The sequence below is a fragment of the Lonchura striata genome, chromosome 6 (genome assembly GCF_050655825.1).
Source record: "Lonchura striata isolate lonStrDom1 chromosome 6, ASM5065582v1, whole genome shotgun sequence".
NCBI classification, from domain to species: Eukaryota; Metazoa; Chordata; class Aves; order Passeriformes; family Estrildidae; genus Lonchura; species Lonchura striata.
This window is the reverse complement of record NC_140708.1, coordinates 18,189,050-18,214,362: the sequence shown is the minus strand read 5'-3', so window position 1 is coordinate 18,214,362 and position 25,313 is coordinate 18,189,050. Positions and strand designations below refer to the sequence as shown.

Genomic DNA, 25,313 nt, shown 5'->3' with positions numbered 1-25,313 from the left:
CTGATCTGATTCAGCACATCACAATCCACTGCTGTGGCTCCTCTGCCACTGCTCTGGACTTAGTCAACATTTGCTTTGGAAAACAGCTCTCAGTTTTGCAACCTCCTCAGCCAGCACAGTCCAGACTGCAAATGTGCTGTGAGCTATTGTGAAGCATCCAAGGTGACGTGCCAAGGTCTGCCTCTGCACCACCTGTGTTTGGTACAGCCATAGTTACAGCAGCATACACAGCCAGGAAAATAAAGCCAGGGTAGTAAAAGTCACCACCCACATTATCATCTCTCAGCTTTCACACTTCAATATTAACAATTTACCAAGTCTGGGCTTTGATTCCTGGAGGAATGAAGATTAGTTCTATAAGAGGAAAAAAACTCAAAAAATAAAACAAACACCAGTAGGATTTCAAAAAACATAAATGTGTAAGCAGATGGGAGCAGTAGCTGCTTTTACACTGAAGAAAAAGAATGTCAACTAATAATCTTCATTCATTTCCCACTCTTGAAATATTTGATTGTTTGGAAGCCAGCATGCTCCATCTAATACATACTGTCCAGGGACTGCCCAAATACAAGGTTTACTTTGATAGGGTGTTCTGGAAGCTGTAAACATTCAGGTTTTATACAACATACAAATCCTACACTGAAGGCAAAGGATTGATTTGAGAAAATTAGGGCAGGGTAGAGGACAGCTCATCAGAACTTTATTAATAGCATCCTGGATTATACAGAACATTATTGTGAGCTATAAAATCCTCTATGGCTAAGCTCTGGTAACTTCAAAGCAGAAATCCTTCTATTTAACTAACTGGAAGCTGAGCAGAAGATGTTGACATTTGACAATCTTTTTCTTTCCCATCCCCACAATGCTTTGAGATGGTTACAGAGAACATAATGCTCTTAAAGGAGCCCTCAGAACTCAAGGAGGGAGGAAGGGGGCATTAAGATGAGAAGCTACAGAGTTTATAAAATCTCCAGATTCTCTCAATGCCAGTTCACTGGTTCAAATCTTAACCTTCTCATACAGACAAAAAAACATAAATTAACCACCTGACCACATACAGACACAGCTTAAGTAACAAACAATAACAATAATGTTAAAGTTCAGAAAAAGTACACATGAAGGCAAAACCTCCCAAAAAATCTGTTCTTTGCTCTTATTTCTGACTCAGTGGCACACAATTTTTTTTCCAAGGCTCTATACATGTAGAGGCAAAAAAGTGCTCAGTGTATCCAGACATAGTTAAAACATTAGCAGATCTTTAACCCTTCAAAATAAACTAATTCTATTGCCTACCCAATAAACCCCTTATTTATAATTAACTCCTACTTGGACTACTGTCTTCGTCATAGCATGTCAGCCCCTAAATTAGAATGAGGTTGACAAGCCTGCTGGCTGTTAAATGACTTAAAAGCATGTTCAGTGGAGGAGAATTCCTTATTCTCAACATATTTCTGCTACATGCTCCCCAACACAGGTATACCAGAAAGCCGATCTTCTAAAAATCACTCACTCCACGCAGCAGAAATCCAAACTTCTCTCTTTACAGAAGCATAGGAATAGCTGAGATTTTTTTTTTCCTCTCCTCATTTCTGTTCTCCAGCCAAGTATTCTGAACTATTTCCCATTCTTCTTTCTTGTTTTCAAAACACCAAATACTTCATCCACTGTCTTCTTTCTCTTCCTACAACAAAGCCCATTAAGCCTAAGCAATTTCTTTGTTTTATTTTCTCAACACAGATGAAACCTTCTCCCCTCAGTCCCACAGAAAAATTGCTGGACAAAGTGGGACAGGCACTCAAAAGGAAGCTCTGAAACATGGATGCATCCACTTCACCAGGATGCAAGTGGGTTATAAGCAACATGTTTACAGTGCAAGCTCCTTTATGTTTTCCAGACAAGCAGGTTTCAAGGCACTTGGAAACACTACTAAAGATTAAATGAAAATGCTGCATTTCCTTTCTGTTTACCTGCAGTCATCGAAGGTTGAGCCAGGAGATGAAAGTGCAAGTTGCTTGCGCAGCTCATCCCTCTCTCGAGTCACCTGACGGAGCTGATATAAAATAGTCTCCAGCTTCTCACTCATTTGTCTCGTGTCTATCACAGGTGGTGGAGATGATGCTTTACCAGTCGTACCTGGTGAAGAAAGAAATACTTGGCAGTGAGCAAATGTCTCAAAAGCATTAATACAACTTCACTAAAGAAGTGAACACTTATGTTAAAAAATCCTGTATTTCTGTCTGCAGGATTCTGTTTAAAAAATGAAGCAATTCATATAAGTTTTCATCAGTGAGTTGAAAGAAGAGTAACTCCAGTCAGATCCCATGCTAGCAGAAAAGCCCTGTGTTGCAAGGTCAGTTTGCATAGGTAGCTTCCTTGCTTACTCAGGAACTTACTTAGAAGGCGAGGTAACAATTGTAAAGACCTCAGAAACTGACATACTGACAGAAGTCATAGGCAAAAAAGATATTTGAAACAAAGAACAGTGCTCATACTTAAAAAAAAAAAAAAAAAACACTACCCACCAAAAAACCAAAACCCCAAAACCCCAAAAAATCCCTAAAATTCACCCATAACAACTTAGTCCAGAGATAGCAAAGAATCCACCACAGCACAAGGGCTCTTTTCCTCTTCCTCTTTCTAGCAGCACAGAAATACCATTCTGCCACGGGATACAGAAAACATTTAATGCAATTCTGTGCTTTCTAATGTCACAATTTCTCAGTTTGAAGTTATTTCTCAGTCAAATTCTTCAGTGTAAAGTTATGGATTTCACCTAACAACAAATCATGAAAACCGGGCTTCATTTTTAACACGGACTAACACAAGTACATTACAATCACTGCATCTGGACTACACACCATATTTCCTCTAAGGGGCAGTCATACTTTAAAGTGCTTTGTGGGACTTCTTAATTCTCAGCTTTCCTAATATCAGAGCTGAACAACGATGGCTACTGTGCTCTCAGGCAACTGTGAGAGCACAATGTTGTCTCCTTCCCAAGAGAAGAGAGGCTGGTATATCCCTTCCAACAACTGCTGACAAGTAATTCAACTCTAAATTTAGTTCTGCTCATTTAAAATTAAGTTGTATAAGTAGTTTTGCTCATGTGTCTCTTAGACCCATGAGAGCAGACTCAAAGTAACAGGTCACACATGTGAAAGTTAAAGACTTAAATATATACAGGTGATTATTTTCTACCCGAAAGAGAAATTTTAAAAATAGTTTGCAAAACTATACAACTGAAACAAGTTGCTAACATATGTATTAACTTTTAAGGATATACCTTTATTAGGCCTTTTATTAGTTAATTAAGCAACAACAGAATAGAAAAGCAATGCTCTCCACTCACTGTCTTTTCAAATAACAAAACTCAAAATTATTTCACTGGATCAAATGCTAATGAATTGCAAGGACTGGCTTTTTATCCCTAAATCCAGTTCACTAAGGTATTGCAAAAGGTAAAAATCCCCTCCAACTTTCCAGCAAAACTACCTGTGTTTTTAAGTTCCCACACCAGAATAACTGCAGTGTCAGGACTATTGTATGTACAGCATCTACAATAAGAGGATCCCTGGTTTTGTACCTTCCAGCTGCTACTGTAATGAGAATTTATGAGCACAGACTGTTCTTTTTAATCTAACTATTGCCTAATAATGTATGCAAATGCTCTAATAGCAAACTGAAGAATTAAAAAAAAAGAAGGAAGAACATGCATTCTGGAAAAAGACTGAATCACTCTCAATTCTCACGAATTCTCAATGGAGGCTGCTTTTCTTACTACTTTGATTCACTCCTGCATCCAGACAAAGCCTCTTCATCCATAAGGACTAAGGATTTCACACTTACAAATTGGAGTTATCCTTTCTTTTAGATGAGAAATATTCTACATATTTTTATGGCAAGAAACCAGTAATAATACACATGATACAGGGGATATAGGAATTAAAGGAAATAACTAAGCAGACACAAAAAGTCAGAACATGTGTTCATTTGAAACAGTTTGGACACATCAACAAAGAAGGAATTCCATAAACAAACTAAAAGGTAAAGTCAGACAAATCAAATTCAGGTACTGAGAAGCTGCATGGTCTTTGATAAATTCAGTGGCGACCTGCACATCATCTCACTTGAGCTGGCACATCAGAGGATGTGTAACGTGGAAAAAATCCCCTTCTCATCCTTACAGACAGGTTCAAAAGCTTATGTCATCCTAGGGCTGCTTGCAAGCAAAACAGATGAACAGGATGCAAGAGGTCAAGAGGAAGGAGGAAATTAATCAGAAAGGCTGCTGTGTTTTACAGGGAGGAAAGGGCACTGGATGAACAATGTCCATCACCACTGTCACTGCTAACCCAGCAGCAGTGCAATGGACAACATCTGCTACACAAGACCCAGACAGGCACCCAGCAGCTGCCCTGGGGATCTTCAAGCACAATAGAAGCAGACCAGAGATCCACCTCTGCTCCTCAGCCTCCCCTGACGGCTTTAACAGCATCCAAGTGACAATCTTCTTCAGGCAAGAACATTTGTGCATAGTCTCAAAACTGTGCCAAGAAAAGTCTGCTTTAAATACAGACAGGCTAATTAGCCTTAGGAAATAAGCTTTTTTCATTATTGTGAAACCATTTGTCTTAGTAGCAAAAGGGGTTATTTTTCATTAACTTGTCGATTTTCACAAGTGTATCAATAGATACTCTCATCTCTAATGCAATGATATTTTTGACCATAATATCAGCCACAAAACATACACCTGTTAAGTGCTGCAAGAACACAGATCAATATAATCCAGTTCTTCCCACTCCTATCCTTACGACTCAAAATTTACCTCTGCTTCATTTCCTAACAATAGTTCTATGAAAGGTCTTATAAAGCTTAAATCAGATTTCTGAATGCTTAAAAATAAGCACGCACATTCAGTAAAATTCCTTTTTACAAGAAAAATTCTAGTCCTAGTTTCTTTTAAAAGAGCTTTTATAGCTGAATGCTAAAATCCTTTTATTGCATCTGACATCTTGATGCAGCAGGAGGAGAGTGACCTGTGCTTCCAGTTTCATATTCTTTTTGCATCTGACTGCCTATTTTACACAGAAGTACTTCCTTTTTGTACTTCAACCAGTCACACGGATCTTAAAATGCACAAGCCTGAAGGCTAAATCTCCATTATCCAAATTATGCCACCTTTCAGTAACTCACCTCCTTTCTCAGACAATCTGGATTTCTGAAAAGGCATTTGCTGCATGTCCTGCCAAGCGTAACTCATTCATCTGCTTCGATAAGCCCCACAGCTCATTCCTGACACGAGCTGCACTTGGGTTTTGAGCACTCGACTGCCTGGAAGTCACTCCCTGGCCAGTCTCCAGGTGAGCAGCACTCAGCAAGTCCCGGAGCAGCCAAGAGCAGGGGTGTGTGGTGTGAGAGAACACACATTACCCACAATGCAGTACAGTCAGTAAGTCTTGAGTGTGCACTGACTTCATCCAAAGTGAGATGTTCAGGACTTCCATCATGGGTTGTATAAAAGAAAAGTCTTAAAAAGATGGGTTGGAGCAATCGTATCTTCCCTATTATAACCAAATGCTGGAATTCATAGAACCCACAAAAATCAATTACTGTAGGATATGCTGAATATAATTCTTGATAATTAATCAACAATGATAGAAGAGATATGTCCACACAGAAACTACTGTTTAAGAAGTTAACCTCTTATGTGGGGAAGGGGTAGCATATTGTTGACGAATAGCAGAACAGAAACAGGGCTGGAAAACTTATTAACCTGACCAAAATGTACTGTAGTGCCAAGTTAATACTGAGATAAGAAAATGGATACCAATGCATAAACAGCCAATTTTAAGAAATATCATTACCATGTTTTGAGCTATAATAAACTTCTTGGCCTTTGAGAAATAAACTTGTATAAAAGATTCAACTAACTCAGAAGGCAATCTGTCACAAGCTAACAAAATGCCTTAATTTTACAATGATTTTTCTTAAACTCATATTTGAGCTGCTTCCTGCTCGAAAACAAACAGGAGACTACTCATTGTACAGCCAAGCCTTTTCCACTATTTTCTTTCATAAAAAAAAAAATGAACAGAGATATTCAGGATATTATTTCTTCATGGTCTTGTAAATCATGACAGAAAATGCTAAAAAATACTTGCAAGATGTATGGCAACGCATGATCAATGGGGTTTCTCCCCACACTAGGGAAGGTCGAGGATAAAGACTTATGCCTGATGTAGGAAAACACATTCTAAAATATTTACTTTCTTTCAATAATTTATGAGCACTACAAGTAGGTTACATTCTAAATTACATTCTAGTTATCATTTAGATACATTTCTTCAGATGTATCTTTTGAAGTGATCATGGAACAGCAGAGAGCACAGAACAGAATTGCATGGAGGTGAAATAAAACATCAGAAAAAACAAACAGCAGTACATTGAGGAAAGAAAAATGAAAGGTAGAATAATGAACTGTAGAAACAGTTTCATCTGATGGACAGAAAACCTAATAGATTATGAAAGCAGTGACAATCATGTAACAGGCAAGGACAAAATGATGGGTAGCATTTCAGTATATTGTTTTAATTCAGAATATAAAAACCTAAACAAAGCCAGCAGCATCTAAAATAAACTTTCAGCTTCAATAAGTTTAAGACGATAGAAAGAACTGAACAGTAGTTCTAGAAAGGTCAACATGAAAAAAATCTAAAACCTCATACTAAAAAACAGCAGAGGAGATGGGGGAGAAGCAGGGGAAAGGCAGACCCATCAGTTTGATAAGTCCTTGCAGAATTTTGCTGAGCTGAAATACATCTGAGAGTAAAATCCCTTACCATGACCAAGGCATGTACAGCTGAAGCTTCTGGGTTTGATTTTACAGGAGTTTCCTGGTTCAAACCCCACTTTTGTCAGGCTTAAAACCGTGTAGTGAAAATATAACCCACATGGAAGTATCCACACTGAACCCAGAGGGGCAGTGACAATGGTCACCAGCTGCACACCAACCAAGGGAATAAGACTCCTGCAGAACTCCATCCTTCACATCTTCTCCTGTAGGAGTGGTGAGCACTGACTCACCACATCAGCTTCACAGCTCCAAAAGGAAACTACTGTCATCAAAAGGATTTCCTAAATGCACCGACTGATAAAGGGTCTCAAGGAGCAGGACAGACACCATGCTCCAGAGGTGCTGTCTAGACTGCAGGAGATGGGTAATCACATACACTATTTCTATTCAAATCATTGCAGACAACCAAATCCTCAGTAATTCCTACATGGAGCTGCCAAATGTTAAGAAGACACTATAACAAGCAAAATACCATCAACGGTCAGCTCTTATTAGTGGTTCTCTCACTACAAAAACCCCACTGTCCCTTCTTCAACACTGCATCAGTATAAATGAGCAAAGTCACCTTTCTATTGTTGTTTTTTTTTAAAAACAGGGCATGATGTCCATGGAGTACACTCAAGTACCTTTGAAGAGAAAGAAGTTGAGAAAACCCTGTGCATGACTAATATCAGACTGCAGCTGCCTGAAAATGGACATAACTAAAGCTATTCTGATGCTTATTACTTCAGAGGAGATGTTTATCAACAAGCACACTGAAAATCACCTGGAGATTAAGGATCAATCCTAGAGACAGTTGCATGATTTTTGAACAGTAAAACCAGAAAGTGAAATTTACTTCAAGTGTGTGGAAGTGCTTATTTCCAAGCCGAAAGTCTTGCTTCCAGCAAACTAAATGGGTAGTTTACTACACAGGAAATAAATCAAGATTTAAGTGTTTTAATTCAATTATTGAGACCAAATTTTACAGGAAAACGACTTCTGAATAGAAAGAGTGATGGGTGAAGAGGCATAATATCATAGGCAATTACTGCTGTACAGAACAGGAGTATGATGTGGTGTCCTGGTAGTGTTCCTAGTACCTCTCCTTACTCATTCATAGTCTTTCAGCAAGTGCAATATTGCCATTCTTGCCTTGGTGTTAACTGTTGAGGTGTTCAGCAAACATAAACTTCATATCAGAAAAAAAAAAAAAAGGCAAGAAATACAATGAAAGACTACTATAGGCTGCCAGGGAAAATAAATAACTCTTTCAGACAAGGAGAGAATGTTTATTTTAGAATAAAAGAGCATCATAAACCACACCTGCAACTGAATAGTTCCTGTGAATAGTGAAAACAATTCCTTTGTTACATCCAGCTGTACAAAGTATGAAGCAATAAACTGAAATCACAACAACCTGAAAGGACATTTGTCAAAATGGCCAACATGAAAATGAGGAGTGAAAGACTAACATTGTTGGGAAGGAACCTGATGGGAGGGTAGGAATGTTTGCTTTGGAGTAAGAATTAAGGCTCTCAGATTAAGCAACTTGAAATGCAATTAGTGAAAACCTATCTGTAAATAGACTGTCAGGCTGATAACTAAACAAGTGTTAAGCAAGGGAATACTGTTAGTTGAAGTCAAACTTGGACAACTTGGTGGAGACAGATGTATGACCACCTGATGGCTGCAAGGAAAGGCATAAAACTGTGAAGGCAGTGGTGGTGCCCATTACAGATTGCTGTCCATGGCATGGGGCTTCAAACTAGATGATCTTTAACATCCCTCCCAACCCAAACCATTCAACCATTCTATGTAAGCTCTCACTGCAAAATATAACACAGTGATATGAACAGACAAGAGTAAGAAAAAATACTTTTGATGAGAAAGGTGACGAGATACCATTTACAAAGAACTGAACAGCTGGAAAAGTAATAGTCTGTTAAAAGAGAAAGGTGCTAATATGCTATGTGGAATGAAGGGGCTACAAGACTGACAGTAATCAAAACAATGCAAAGAGGTCTGGCTGCGGAAAGGAGACATTTATACATGTGAAAAATGGAAGGTCTTTTCCATTCCAAAATTAATCTAATTAGGAACTCAGTATACTTGAAAAGAATGGAAGAGTATGCAATGCCTTTTTGTTAGAAACTCATTATAAAAGCTATTATGGAGGATCTTCCAAGAGCCATAGTCTGTCACCTGCATGTAAGCTGCTGTGCTCCATTAAAAACCATTTCCTAAAACCAAACCAGAACAAAACCCAAAGATCTCTGTGCATTGAGAATGGAAAGAAAAAAAAAAACAAAACATTTTTAAAGCACTAAATAAAAACTCTGAAGCTTCATTATGGTACTAGGATAGGTAAAAAATGGCTTGATTCTAGAAACCATAATGCTATCATGGTATCAAATGTCAAATTATTAAGTGCACAATACAAACTGACACTTGTAAAAACCTTTTAGAAATTACTTTTAAAAATCTTTTAAAAAAGGGTCTTGATTCTGTCTTCTATTCCTCTCTGTTTTCATTACTGGACAAGTGGAGGCTTGCCAGGGACTGTCACATATAGCTGTGTTACTGGTTTCTATCCAATTCCTAAGTGACACTGTTTTTTCCGTGCATGGCACGACAGGCACTGAATCTCCATAAATAATTGTTCTGATATCAGAGACACAGGACTATAGTTCTGTTCAGAGAGTTTGCTGGTCACAGGGAGTGGGGCAGATGAAGGATGCATTTATTCACACACAAAAATCTTTATTATTGGCCAAGAGCAAAGAGAAAGGAAATACAGAGAAAGACCATGACAATTTTATTAGGATTTGTTTCTTTGAGAGGACAAAGCTGGGGCTGATGGACAGTGGTGGTATTACACCATTACAGCAGTTTATATTGTACCTCTTTTGGAAATAGACTGTCAATATTTGCTCTCCATACCACCAAAACCACCTGTTTTTCATGCACTGCATGAATTTTCTTAATACATCAGAAAGAAATGGAGGCAAGCAAAAGAGGAAAAAATATACTGCCATCTAAATAGATTTTGAATAATGAAGAAAATATACAAGAAAAGCTCGCTGTCACTCTGCATTTTTTTTTTTTCATACAGATTCAAATGAATAAAAAGTCAGTTCCTTCTCCAAGGCTGCTGCTGTTACACAGCACAGGGGAAACTGGTTTGCACTCAACTGCTTATGCTATCACATGCACATGAGGATGGAAATTCATTCTTCTTGCATCCCTCATGATCTGCAAGCCCTATAGAGGCAGGGAAAGAGGAAAAAAGCTTGGATGACAACACAGTACTCAGAATAGACTAGTCCTAAGCTCATCTCTGAGTCATGTTATGCAAATTGCATCACTCCTTGCTCTGCTTTTATATTGACATTACTGAAGACTGAGAGAACCCCAGAATATCCATTTGTTCCCCATCCAGAAGCTGCTGGATAACTGTTCATTCATCTGCTGCTCTCCATGCTTGTTGCACTCTTGGCTTTCAATGAGAGAATCAGAACTGCAAATACACGCAAGACTTAGGTACACCATGAGTTTATATAGTGATCAAAAGATGTTGTCTTATATTTCTCTCCTCCTTTCAAAATACTTAACACTATGCTTTATATATTGGACTGAGACTGAGCCCATGTTCTCAAATCTACCTTCTAATAGCAGTCTTAGCTCTATTTAAGATTAGTTCTTAAATCAGAGTCTTTTTCTGGAAAATAAGCCCATTGTTATATACCACAGCTTCAGAAATTAACTCAAACCCAGGATAGCTGTAAAATGTATAGCAGCATCTCTATTTCACAACTTCCTGACTGACTTGGAAGTATTTCAGAAAACGATCATTTAATTAAAAATGCTGGCAGTAGAACCATCTCTAACAATAGCTAGAGTAAATAAGGTTTGGGAATAAAAGATGAAGCACATGGAAATATGAGTCTCTAGTTGCATTTGTGAACTACGGAGTCTAAAGACTACATATATAAGATGGTATTATCTCTCCTAATTAGATGATGCTAAACTTAATTATCTGAAGATTTATCTGGATGTACTTAGTGGCCCTAAAACCTTTTGCATTTCCCCTGAAAAGTCAAATGTGCCAATCTGTTTCTGAGCTACTCAACAAACAGAATCAAGGTATTAATTTTAAATTATCTTTCCTGTGAGGAAGGTCTATGTGAACAGGGAACTAAAAAGACTCCCTTATATACATGTGTGTGCACATATAATCACCAATGTCAAACTGAACATACTCAAAAGCTTGCACTGTCTCCAAACCATGACATAGTTACCTTTTCTCACTGATGCATTAATTTCATAGGTTAAACTTACTATTTCTATTGCACAGAATTACCCTTGTGAAAATTATTTTGGGGAGATGGACACCAAAAAAGTGTCAGGGACAGAGTTGGGGGAAGATGCACGTGAAATTCCTCAAATGCTACAGCACCTCAGTATTTGTTAGGATTCCATTCAAACTAGTCATGTGAAGCCTTAGGGGAGCTGGTATGCAGGCAGATTTAGTTATGATGGTTCGTCAGTCAATAAATCCGTCAGTATTAAAATAATCTTTGAAGTGACTTGCAAAGATGTCTGTTAGTATATGTCAGTTATTAAGCAATTTTTCTATTGATATTGGATCACAAAAAATACTGTCTCTTGTAAAACAAGACATGAGGGTGAGAAAACAGTTGGAGCAAAAATCAGACTCATTCATAACAAGTCTATAATCACACCATAAAATAAACATGCCAGTTTCAAACAAAGAATTCTCCTGGCTGTTAATCTCTTAAATATTAAATACTAAGCACTCATGAATAATTTGAATAAAACAAAATTATGGACAATAGTAGATTACAATTTTTGTTTAATAGCAGGGCACTTATTTTTCAGGTCATAAAACAACTTCAATCACTGCAAACTCCAAAGACATAAATTAATTCTGAGAACAGCCTCTTACACCAAGTGCACAGATCCAAATTCAGTATGAACTTCAGGATCTTAAAATATGAACGTAGTTTGTGGGAAGTAACAAAAAAAAATTAAACGAAATTAAGACTTAAATGTGCCACTCCTTTTTAAAATTAAGAACATGGAAGTAGACAGTATCACCTGCACTTCTCCTATCTCAGCCATCACTTCATCCAATTTTCCCACAAACTTACTGGATTTCATTATAGAATAACTACCTTCTTTGGAAAGTGCCTTTCTGATTGTCCTAGAACATTAGGAACTTTTTTTCTTTCCATTTCCAGTCCCCAGTTTACTTGCAGCAAATTAAATCTATCCTTCCTTCAGGCAGTAGCATACAAGTGTGATCTTGATTAAAATCAAAATAACGTGTCACAGCTTCCAGTACTTTCAGTAAATAGTTCATTCAGGCCTAAAATCTTGTTCCTACTTGCTGGAGTTAAAAGTTCAACTCAATGACTGCAACAGATGTCTACCCACATCCTTAAAAAGATAATTGACTGGCCTAGTGCTGTCAGGGAAGTGTACAGATGCCTGACACAACATTGGAACTTTAAATATGCAAGAGCCTGCATTCCCTATCCAGGGCAAATGACTTCTACAAGGATTTCACAGTAGAAGATATTTGTAAAAGTAAAGATGAGGAAAACTAACAGTTAATAGAGCTGCTCCAAGAGCATCTTGTGGACAGAACACCTCTAATCATGTTTCTTATACCTCCATTTTTTTTCCTGAGTATTTTGTCTTTCCCAATGATTTTAAAAACAGAGAAAATGAAGCAATTAATTGAACACAGGGAAAAAAATGCTAAAGTTTGCAGCCACTGTCAAAGATTTAGAAGGCTAGGGCCTTGCCTAACATTATTTATAACCTTTATGATGTTTTTGACTCTGACCAGAATTTTCACATCTACATAAATGCATACATACACATATACACATGCTTAAATATATTCTCATATGCCCAGACTTGTGTAAACACAATGTTGCCATTTTTACATAATTTTACTAAGTAACACAAAGCATATTTACATCATTTAATATATCCAAATGTAACAGATTTTACATGAAGCAACTGCAGCCAGCCATGAAAAGGCTTAGCTTGCACTGCACAAAAGCACACTTGTTCCTGATGAAGATGGATGGTTACATCTTACATTTCAATTTGTTTGATTTTACAACCAGGATCACTCTACCCTTCCCATAGGCAACCTTAAAAAGTTGTTCTCCCAGTTCCCAAAAGACACACTCATCAAGTTCTTATACTAATACTTTACTCACCAATGCTGCTCAGAGAACTGCTGCTTTCAGAGTCAGAAGGCATTATGGACAGCACACTGTAAGTAGACCCTAGAATCAGGAAAACGAAAACAATATTACTTCTTCTCCCCCTTTTGCTCTCTCCAAACAAAGCTATGATTCATCTCCTTGATATTGTAGATACCAAATAAATTAACTAAAATTACTAAAATTATTCAAATTACTAAATAAGAGAGAACACGCATCACTGAAACATAAAAATCTAACAGGCAAAGTATAATTTGCAAAGGAACATTTCACTGTGCACTTTTTGTGGTAGAAAACCATTTTGGATAACATGGTTAAAGTGAGTTCAGCAAAATATTAAATAAACCAATTATTTCAAACAGCCTGAAAACACAGTTTCAAGTCTATTGCAGAAGATTAGGACTGATACTTGTGACAGCTAGTGGCAATCTATTTTGGTTTCTCATGTCTTTGCATGTACCAACTCCTAATTCATTGTGTAACTAATTTGTATTCTTCTCAAACTTCATTCAGACTTAAAAATTTAATTTAATTTGTAAATAAAATTTGCTTACATCCATTTGCAACTTTCAGTATCTGATCTTAAAAGCAAGGACCCACAAAGCAGTGTGTTTTCTAATGTATTAATACAGCAATAGAAAGTGAAGCCTTTCATTTTAGCTATTTTAGAAATATGATAGATTTTATTTACTAGAAGAACTAGAAGGACAGGTCCTACTTCAAAACATTAACTAAACAGCTTCACCATCCCTCACAGACAGGATAAACACAGCATAGTAAAGACAGGCAATGATTAGGTACAAAAGCCATTAGAAATCCAGGCTATTTTCAGCACTTGCCAGGATACAAGAGCTGTGCTCACAACAGCCAAGCCCTAAGACCATTTCAATACTTTCAGGAGCTCGCTTTCCTAGAGTCCCTCCTTCTTCTATTCCAATATTTCTCCCCTACAAGTTTCTTTGAAATTAAGAAATAAAAGCTGAGAAGCAGCAGGAGTAACTGCATGGAACAGACTGAAGGAAGGATAGGCTAGAAAATAAGAAATTAGGTTTTGTTCATCTCCTCTGCTTCTTACTAGAGAAAAGCATGACATCTGTAACTATGATGGTGTTAGATGAAAGGCAAGATGTGATAACATAATTTTACTTACACAAGTAAAAACAGAAAAACCAAATTAAAAAAATTTAAAAGAAGCAAGAAGTATTGCATCTTGAAGTAGACTGTTTAATCTGACAAATCTCTATGAAAAAATTATTTTAAATATACTAGTTACAAATAATTCTATTCAATTGTAAAGGATGTAATTTTTTTGTTATGTTCAAATTTTTAAACAAAATACAAGTACATCACACACTGAGTTCAGAAAAAATCTGCTGCACATTTTTGCTTCTATTTCAGACATTTTCAAATAATAATTTAAACTGTATTCCTATTTAACTAAAGCTTATTAAAAAGCTAAATAATTTCCACATTAGTTATACTTAACCTCCTTGCATATTCTAAACTCATATGACTTGCAGTATTTCTTGCAGTCTGGACCTAGACTGATTAGAATCACAAGTTAAATACAACAATATATTAAACAGAGTCGGACATCTTTATGATAGACAACATGTACTGAGATTGTATGAAAACTGCGTGGGACTCAGGCACAACAAAATCTTGTGCCAGGAAGTGACACTTAATTAATGCTCAGCAATTGAAAGCAAAATTGCCCAGTTCCTCTTAAAAGATTACATAGGAGTTCCAGACCTAAAGAAACTTGTATTGATTGTTAGCTGATTTTGCTTTTAAGAGTGAAGAAATAAAAGACTCAAAAATCTCTTCTTAACTGATCTTAATTTTATTTATCTTCAAGACACTGATCCTTTCTGTCTTCTTGTCCTGCAGTACAAGCGAGAGACAGGATTTAAGAGGAATTAAATTCTGCTCTCTGGAATGGATAGAAAGGTTTGGTGAAGCTGACTTCATCAGTGGAGAAATATGACTCTCCAAAGCAATGTTCTTAAAACATTTGCTCATATTTGTAGACGCAAGATCCGGTATGCATGGCATGCTATCAAGAAAACCTACAATTGTGAAGAGGGGAGGAATCATCTGACCCATTCATAATTCCTCACTTACAATAACAACAACAATCTAGTAACATTGTCTGGTTTTGACAGGGTACAAGTTCATTATCTGTAACAAGTGCCACCTTTGGCATCAGAAGCGGTATTAGTAAGCATCAGAAACAATAACCAGAGGTCTCTACACAGCTGTCACAATATTAAAATTCATCTTAAGGTACTGTACTGACACACATCCTTGTATTAAATCCAGGCTAAAGTGGCATTGTGCTTGGTATATTTTGCTTGAGCAAACTAGCAATACATCATTGGTACTGGCAAATGCTTCAAGAAAAATTTCCCCACTCATTAGGATGCCTCCTCACAGTAATGAAAACACTCAAAATCATCCCAACAGTAATTTAGACAGTTAAAAAAAAAAAAAAAGAAAAGAAAAAAGCATAGGTTAGTTTCTATAACCAAAGACACTACAACACCCTGTTTGTTTGCAAGCCACACAACCACAGTATTCTAATAAATTTGTTGAAAACTCACCCTCCCCTCAAAAGAATTATCCATTTTGTTTTCTATTCTTAATGTTTTCTGACTGTCCATCTTGTCCAATTTCACCAAAAGAAAATAAGAGCTGAACACTAAACCATATAAGGAGCCATAAATACATTCTTAGATAAAGGTTGAATGTGCTTCACACCTAGTTCACATGCCTTTCACCATACTTTTCCAAATAGTTCACTTTATTATTTTTCTGCTTGTACTCACTTTGCATACTGAAATCCCCCAGTGGTAAAACTTGCTACATTTGATTTCAATTCACTGATTTATAATAATTGCTGACATGTTCCTAAAGTTCAAAATTACACGGTGAAATTACAGGATTCTGAGAAATACAGTAGAACCTATACCAACTTAAAAATAGAAATAAGAAAAAACCCCAAAAACAACTACATCAACAAGAAAACCCCAAAAAGCACAAGCAAACAAAAAAACAAACACATTTTCTACAGATACACATTCATACAGTGAGAGAAAACACATAACCATCCTGTCTTGACATGGCAGACTTGCTTTCTCTTTTAATTATCCAGACATAAGCTTTGGATCAGCTCCTGGCTGTATTAAAAAGCTTTGGCAGAGCACAGGGATTTAGAAATTGCTGTAGTATATACTCGAGAACCTTAAGAATCTCATTTCCTTCTATTTTCAACAACTAGAGCAAGTCATATTTCTTTAAGTTATTACTGTCTTTATTAATCAGATTACAGGACAGCCACTTAAGAACTTGCAAACTTGGAAAAGGAACTTGTTGCTTAAGTGTGGAAGCCACCTCCAGGGACAACAAAGAACTGTGTTCCAGTTTGCCTTCATCTTTCACACAATAGCCACACAGAAAGAGTGGTATGTATTTTTCTTGCTGAGAAAGACAACAATGGAGGAAAGAAGAAAAAATATAATGAAGAAAAAAACTAGAGAAAACTTACCCATCCTGAGAAGACAGCAACTGTCTAAACCAGCAATATCCTCATCAGCATTATCAAATCAAGACCGGTGGAATTAAACTCGCCACACAAAATGAAAACAGAAATTTCTCTCTTCTATCTTTCTAACTACTGAATTGTGAAACACCACATAACACTGGACATCACTCATTTTTAAAAGAGAAGCTTAAAAAAGCCAAGTCAGCTAATCTCCAAATAATGACTCCAAAACAAGTTTGCACCTTCTGTAAGAAAGTACTACAAAGGATCAAGTATGATATCTTCTGAGATATTACTGAATGACTTGTGAGAAAAAATAGTGTTCAGATTAAGAGAAATACGGTGTCAACTGCCAGTACTACATAGAAACTTCTCATCCTTCTCCATCCAAATACACAGGCTCCGACCATAGCTCTAAAGTATATAGTATAAAGTATAGTGTATCCAAGGGGACTGGAGTGGCTGAAGAAGGGACAGGGATTCACCTTTGCAAAATTAATTGCACATAGGCTTTCAATCCTCTAATTATTTCCCCCTGCCATTATCTACAATTCAACTCAAAGGAGGCTATTTCATCTTCCAAGCTTCCTTACATGAACTCAACTGTGTTGCAATAGCTCCCGCCTCAGACAAACACCCTCAGCACAGGGCCACAGAGACAAGTATACTGAACCTGCTGCTGTGTGGGAAGAACAAGGGGGTTTATTCAAAGAGCATGAGGTGTTTTATCCCACAAGATGGAGTGCTCAGCTTTTGGCTGCGCAGGTCTTGGTAGATCATCCATCTTTAGGGACAGCATTTAGACCTGCAGTATGGTTGACTCCAAAATTAGGCATGATTTCTAACTAGGAACACTTGACTTATTGTAGGACTGAGACTGAAAGAGACTTTACCTGTACAAATTTCTTTTGCTACCTCTCTGTGTTTAAGGATAATGTTAAAAAACCCTCCATGCTCCTCAGCTGAAAATTTCCATTGTTAATTGAATTCTGCTCCTCCTCCCACCTCCCTATGCAGTGACTGCCAGCTGATTCCACTTATTGTCAGCAAATGATTTTTCTGACAGAAGTCCAATGCACTGGATGAGAGGGCAGCACAACAAACATTGCTTTATCCACATCTCCATGCACCAAACCACACTGACACTGGCAGGACTCCTACATGCTGGGGGGAGCAGTTGTTTGATTACAACTGGAAATGACCCAGAATTCAATGCTCCCTTTGCCTTTACAACAACAAAACTGCCCAAGGAGCTCAAGACCACATGGATCTGCCGTGCTCTGTGTCTGAAGCTATTCTTTCCTTTTCCTTGGCAGCCTGTGCAGCCAGATTTGTCACAAACCACAAGACATGGTCACTGCATGCAAACTGTGTGAAATTCAGACTCTAAATTCTGATCTCATACAAAACCTTCAATTGGGTATTTGCTTCCATCTGTGTCACACTTACCTCAGATGTTTCATGGTCGTCTACCTTGAAGGAGATGAGCAACTCCAAGAACAGAGGTACAAACTTAGCAGTAAACGTCGAATAAAAGTAGATGCCCTCTCACCAAAAGTTTGCTATTTCTTCCCCATCTGCTTTCAAGCACAGCTTTGTTATTTATTCTGTATATCTATTTTTAGGACACCATGAAAACTAAATGAACATGTAATGGCTTTTTAAATAATTAAGCAGCTAAAAACCCATATTTTTTTATTTCCCAAATAGCTCAGTCTGGAACAGTTTTACAGAAATGGTGCGGGTCAAAATATTTATTTTCCTTTTCAATAGAAAAAGCTTTTTATAACAAGGTGTTAATGAGATATTTAGATATTATTATTAAAAGAGCTGTTTGGGAAAATATAGATGCTTTATTGTTTAATTCAATCTTGAATTCTAAGTGATTAAAAATACACTCCTGATAAAGACAGAAGACGCCACACAAGAAGAAGGGCTGGGGCACCTTTCTCTGAAACATTTAGTAAAAACAAACATAAAGTCATATTTAAGTGATAATTATGATTTAATATGACAATTTATGATAAGACATAGATTAAAAAACTTAAGTAACCTGCCAAAGGCCAGAGACATCAGTAAAGATGCCCTGAATTCTGTGCCTAGTTGTCAGTCAGTACAGCATCAGATCTTCAGCTATTAAAAACAACACTAGACAAATACCCATAAAATTCTCATTTTCTTAGCAACATCTGAACAAGTGAAATATTTACTTTTATAGGTCCATGCACAAAAGGCAGAGAAAATAGGAACTGATTATGAATTATTCAACCTCACTATTTAGTACAGATGGGAAAAATTTGCATTTAAAATCAAGTTTTAGTAAAAAATGCAGTGCAGGTAGGTAAAGCCAATTATCCTATATTTCAGCTCATGTGGATTGCACAGGTTATGCAGCTAATTATCAATGCAGCAGTGCTGTCCTCTGTTCTAAAATATGGTGTGGTATTACAGCTGACTATCTTATCAAACAACTACAGATATTTTTATGAATTTTTGACACAGATGCTTTAACAATTCCCATTAATGTATTCTGAGGAATCCACTTCACTGGCAAAAAGGCAAAGGTATCCACTTTTTCTTCCTTCTAGCTATCAAGAACATTCCAGTTGTTTGATGGATTATGTATGATAAGCCAAAGAAAAAATTATAAAACATAATAAAAAAAGGCTTTTTTACCCTCTCCTGATACCATCTACCTTTTCTAAACTCAGACCTGAGTACAATTTAATCTTATAAAGCTATCTGTCTTCTCTGAATACCCTCATTTCTACAACCCTAGCACATCAACATGGGCCAAACTTCTTTTTCTAACAAGAACCAGAACAAAGTAGTTGGAATGCTCTTCTCAGAAAGCAGTTCATTACTATTGAAGCACCAAACCAGCAAATGACTGAGGAAGTTACCTACAAGTTACAAACCAGTTCATACCTACTGCTCTCAGGACTGCAAGAGATGCATCAACACAACCACCCAAATTCGGACTGTGTGGGCATCATACTAAATGTGCCTCCTTTGAAATTAAGAGTCACGTTGGGAGATTTGACTTTTCCAACTCATGCATCAAATGAGTGGTTCATGCTACTTGGTGTAAAATCTGGCACAATGCTCCAGAAACTCCCTTGCAACCTTGAAAGGGGATGCATACTCCCACCAGCTAAGCCCTAAAAATATTGAACTCTCCTTATATAGCTCTTCATAGCATGCTTTAATATTCAATGCTCACTCAGACCAAAAAAAGGGGAAAATTATGTCCCAAGATGGTTTCATTAAGGTATGTAACAGAACGGTTGTAAACTCAACTTTGTTGTGCTGTTACAATAGAAAAATCTATAAACACTTTCATACAGAAGAGCACTTATATCCAAGCTTCTGTCTCTGTTTACAGCAGTTATTACTTTAAAGGCTAAGAGAAAAGATACACCTAAGCTCATGAATTTAACTTAAATCTTCCTATCACCTTAGCAAGTTAACTTTATTCCTGGACATTCAACTTCATTTAAGACAGCAAAAGTAAGGAAGAACAAAAACCACAGCTTTTTCCACTCCTAGTGCTGCAGATGAGGAAATCCTACTGCCAGCACTAATTCCATATTAAATACATATATATTTATTCTGTAGGTACAGAGTACAAGACTCTGCTCAGTAAAAGAGATGTCAGTCCTTGTTACCTACAGACTTCAGGCCCAAGTCCTGTTCAGGGCATCTGCAATTACAGGAAGGTCATCAGAACTGTGTGAATGCTACTTGTACACACCAAGTACCACAGATAAAGGAAATGTCGAATCCATGGCAAAGTGACCCAGGCAGATTGGAGCAATCATACAGGATCTTTCCAGAAATCTATCAGTTTTCACAAAGCTAATAGCTTAACCAGACAACTCTTGCAAGCACTGCTATGACCTCAGAAGCTGGGGAGGAGAACGTAACAGTATCAATTAAGAATACATTTGATACACAGACTATACTTTTTCCAAAGACAAACACACAGATATATAAAAAGAAATCAGACCTATGCTCTCATTCAAACAACACCATGAAGTATGTCCTTAATTGCTCTGCTGTACTGAGTGATTATTACAGAAATCTATTACCTATGAATTATTTACAAAAATAGTTTGATGCAGTAATCCCCAGGCATGAACTTCATGCGTCTTCTGGTTACAGCTGCACCACCCAGAAGAACTTCCCATCCCTCACCGGAGGTAACCTTCGGCTGTGATGGGGTGTAACAGCCTGATAACCTCATCCACAGGCACTGCCAGGTTGTGTGTGAGCAGATCTCTCCCTGACACACACAGGGAATACACAGAAAAATAGTGCTTAAGCTTCCTAAAGGCAAAAGTAACACGTGTAACTAAACAGAACAGAAAGCCATCTTCCCCCAAGTACCAGTGCACTCATGCATACAAATGCTCACTCTACCTGCGAGCTAAGAGCAGAGAATGCTGGAGAAAAAGGAACTCATCTGGAAGCAATTATAGCTTGAATTCCTGGGGTTTGCCTCTTCTCTGGAGGACGCAACTGCTGCTACTTTTCCTTCTCTCTCGGTCATGGAAGGACAAGGAGGAGACCATGTTCTCAGCCTCTGCTGTGCAGAGTGAGGAGGCAGCCACATGGTTGCTTTGCAATGCCAAAGGAGTTTCCTTGCTTAGATATTCCTAGAGGCTTCTTAATGACAAGACCCTGTTTGGAGACTAAATCCATTTGAGTGTCTAGAGAGGAGTTTTCTTACATAGCGAGGTTATCATTGTGCTAGATTGGCCCTTTAGCTTTTTTGCAAGAGAAAGCAACTGTAACTGCTGCAAGTGTAGCAAGTCACCTAGTAGCTAAAGACTTACTTAGGACCTCTTAATCCAACAGGTCTGGGTTACCAAGCAATCCATTGTACAAGCAATAGGTGGGAACTTGAGGTTCTAGTGACAGACAGGCAAATCTTCCTAAGGGGAGGATTTTCAGAACACATAATTACACCGTAAGAGCAATTGTAAGGGTGCAGGCGAGAAGGGAGTGACAATGCCTGAAATACAGGCAGCCAAATGCTATTTGCTCTATCAATTCTAGAAAAAGTTCTAAAGCTTAACGCACTGACAGTGTACTGACAAAAGCCTCAAATCACACTCTGACAGGAAGCAATAGCATTACATGGCAGCACACACTAAGGTATATGGAGTGCAGAAGACTTCCATGGAGTCTGTGGAAGAGAGACATGCCAAAAATTCAGCAAATACACTTGATGTCCAGCATGCTACTGGAAATGCAAATATAATGCCCTAGTCCACTAAGACAGTGACAAGAAGGCACGCAGGACAACAACACAGAAGAAGTAGAACTTGGCATATCAAACAGCAGAAGTTACAGATGTTGAGGGGATAAGAGTGGCCTCTCACTCGAGACAGGCAACTATGACAATAAGTCAAGGCCTGTTGTGACTGGGAAGTCATCTGCCCGTCAGAAAGGTCTTGTTTCTCCTTAATCATCTCATCTTCATTTTTGAGCAGAGGAGCAAATGAAGATGCTGCCTCCCCATCAGCACCACTTGTCAGGCATGAAGATTGAGTGGGGATAGTTGAAACATTCAGGTTTATGTACCAATGGCAGCACAAACATGCCCTCAATGAACATGCCAGGTGGTTGGGGATAGCAGACTGCAACACTCTGCAACCTCTTCATTTAACCAAATAAACATCCACATTGCACTGATTCCACACCAGCAACAGATGAGGAAGTAAGTATGTGTTCTCCAAAGTAGCCTTGAATGGGCTTTGCTGAGCAGGCTTCATGGCTGAATTTGATACCTCTTCTCTTCATAATACTGGCTTTCTTTACATCTTTTTCCCTGAACAAGTTCTGTAGATATTGGGGCTTTTTGTAAAGGAGATGGTGTCAATAAGACCAGCTGCCATCAGGATCAAGTGTTCTATTGTGCTTCCCATTTCAACAATAGCTATGAGAAGAGTGATGTCAAGGATATGCAGAGGACAGAAAAAACATGAGGAGAATGGTAATGAGTTTAAGGAAAAAAAAAAGTAAACATTCATTGCATCCATTGTTTTCCTCACATACACAGTTTCCAGCATGAAACACTGACACCGTTAAACACTAACTAAACTATAATCAAAACCAAGTCCTATAAACTAAGAAAAGGCTTCCCCCAAAACAAAACCCTCCTAAAGCCTGAAGTGGGATGAATTACAGTGCTACTGCACCCACAACCACCAAATATGTGAAAGACATTACAAAAAAGACCACTACTCTATAACATGAAAAACTGCTTAGGAAATTACAAAGAAGACACAGGCTGAGAAGAATCACTGTTTATCACAGGATTAACATCTTCCATCATGAACTACAGCCATCTTTGATACTGCAACTTTTCTCTACAAGATATTTTCACCACTTTTTTTCTTTATTCTCTCATAGTACTGCTGCTGTTACAGAAATATTCTTATTCTATATTGCCCTTAGATAAGTCAAGAATATTCAAGATAGTTAAATTACCAACAAGTGGGTTACATTCAATCACAGTTTTTCCAAATCCACCTATTCATATGTTGCTGCAATATTTTAATGTTAAGGATACAAAGTAGAAGAAAAGAAAAGGAAGTCTAATTGTGTAAACAGAAGTATGTAAAAGCAAACAAGATGACTGGAGATCAGCTCAACAGTTTCATCTTTCCTAAGAGTGCTATAAACCACAAATTTTTCATGGGAATCTTCATCACTACATCTTCTTTCTGCTTGGATAATATCTTCCAAAATTTGACATTTTGAATACATTAGAAGAGATGTCAAAAACAACTGTGAATATTAGTTTGGATCCATTAGAAAGTAGTTCACATTTCAAAATCCACAACACAAAAAATCCCCAAAGGGCTTTAATTTGTACAAAAGCATATAACTATCTCTTTTCTTTCACAAATAACATCACAGGAAAACTTCAAAGAAAATTTAAATTCTTCAACTGAAAAGAGGATTGATAGCATGTAGCTGTTTAAATCATTGCTTTCACTTCCTTGCTACCATTTATCCTAATAGGAAAATAAATCCTGCAACTTTTCACTTAAGGGCTAAATTTACTTTTTAATTAAAGATGCTTGTGCTGATTCTGTTTTATTTAAAATGCAGAAATTCTTCCAAAAGTACTTAATAAATCAATAGTTAAAAAAAAAAGCACAGGACTGAGATAATTGAAATAAGTGAAGGAAAATAAATCCAAGCCACTGGAGAGATCTTGAAAGTAAAATAAACTAACCAAACAAAAAAAGCCCAACACCCAACAACTTGTTTCCAGCCAGAGGAAACATTTATGACTTAACAGAGGCTCAGACTTTTATGATCAAGAACCAAGTTAGATTACCTACATGCTACTTATCTTCAGTATGAGGACAATGGGATGAACCAGAAAGATTTAATCCCATGAGCACTCCTATTTTTTCACATGTTCTCTGTATGTATCCAGTTACATATTATGACAGGTGAGAGTTTGAGACTGGTCACATTTATTTATCTTTCTGCTTCATAAAGCATGTTTTTCTCTATTCTCTAGACAGATTATCAGAGGGAAGAGTCTCAATGCACAAATGTACATTAACACTTGAGAGAACAAACAAATAAAACCCGATACAAGCTCTCTTCACCCACCCAAACAGAGCTCCTGTCTCAGTCCTCTGCACTATTAACAATGCATCAGAGTCCTATAATATAATAAGCAATACAATTAAGTTGTTACCTTCAGGTAGGCTAATAAAAAAATAAAAATACATAAAATCCAGGAGCTGATCAATATTTGCAACTATCCAAGTCACACTGGGCAGAAACAACCTCCCAGGAATACCAGGAGCTTTACAATTCAAAACTGAGCTCAGTTTGTATATAAGAACATCTGGAACCTGTTAATTCTACATTAAGAAGTTTGCCCATCAAAAAGCACACCTTTGAGTGCTCTTTGGTGGTGCCTTCAAGACAGTAAAGAGAAGTCATCAGAAAAGTTTTGGAAAACTAAACTATGAATATCTGCACTACTGTGACCCTTTGAAGAGATGAGCAACACCCCTTCACTAAAAATCTGTTATCAGGGAAGTTTTCAACAAGTCAGAATAAGCCCTGACTGGTTACAGAACTTACCTCCCTCCTGCTACTTCTAGGCTGAACTCCTGTAATCATCCCTAGAAATGCAAATACTGACCATTATTATTAATCACTTGACTTTTAGGCACAGTAGACCAGCATCATCTGGTTTTTCAAGGCAAGATGATTCTCATCACAACTTAAGTGTTTTTAAAATGTCACCTCCCCGGTTCCTCAGCTCATGCAAAAAAGGACAAGCCTTTGCACAGATTAAATGATGATCCACTGATTCATGCCTGCATGGCAAGTAGTGCTCTCTGGCCAAAATTCATCAGAAACAAAGTGTTGGCAGATTGGGAATTGGGATGCTTTGTCACACACAGAAACATAACTGCACATTTATCACCTACACAAAGTAAGAACAGATACAAATAAAAGTAATATCCAGAAAATAAATAGCAGTGACAATGGACAGCTGAAGAGAACATAAGACACAAAATGATTCAAAGAAATTGTGGAGATAAACATTCAAACAGAAAGACTATACACAAAAAAAACCATTTTTTTTTTTATTGGCAGATCTAGAGAGGCACTAGAATTTGCT

The 25,313-nt window shown here is 37.4% G+C and overlaps 1 protein-coding gene and 1 long non-coding RNA gene across 9 annotated transcripts in view; one reads left to right on the top strand and one right to left on the bottom strand.

Annotated features, from left to right (window-relative positions):
- Window positions 1-11,251, top strand: part of LOC110468629 (uncharacterized) — a 59,053-nt gene extending 47,802 nt beyond the window's left edge. Inside the window, exon 2 of the long non-coding RNA XR_014956301.1 lies at window positions 7,449-11,251. This is a non-coding gene — a long non-coding RNA (uncharacterized LOC110468629). The remainder of the gene's footprint in view (window positions 1-7,448) is intronic.
- Window positions 1-25,313, bottom strand: part of DLG5 (discs large MAGUK scaffold protein 5) — a 107,816-nt gene that overhangs the window by 59,038 nt on the left and 23,465 nt on the right. For all 8 annotated transcript variants that reach the window (XR_014956283.1, XM_021526692.4, XM_085583408.1 and 5 more), the window contains exons 2-3: window positions 13,093-13,161; window positions 1,968-2,133 (exon numbers count right to left, since the gene is read on the bottom strand). Coding sequence is in view for 7 of the 8 variants with exons in the window: in XM_021526692.4 (XP_021382367.2) it covers window positions 1,968-2,133; window positions 13,093-13,161 (235 nt within the window). In the remaining variant the exon portion in view is untranslated. The remainder of the gene's footprint in view (window positions 1-1,967; window positions 2,134-13,092; window positions 13,162-25,313) is intronic.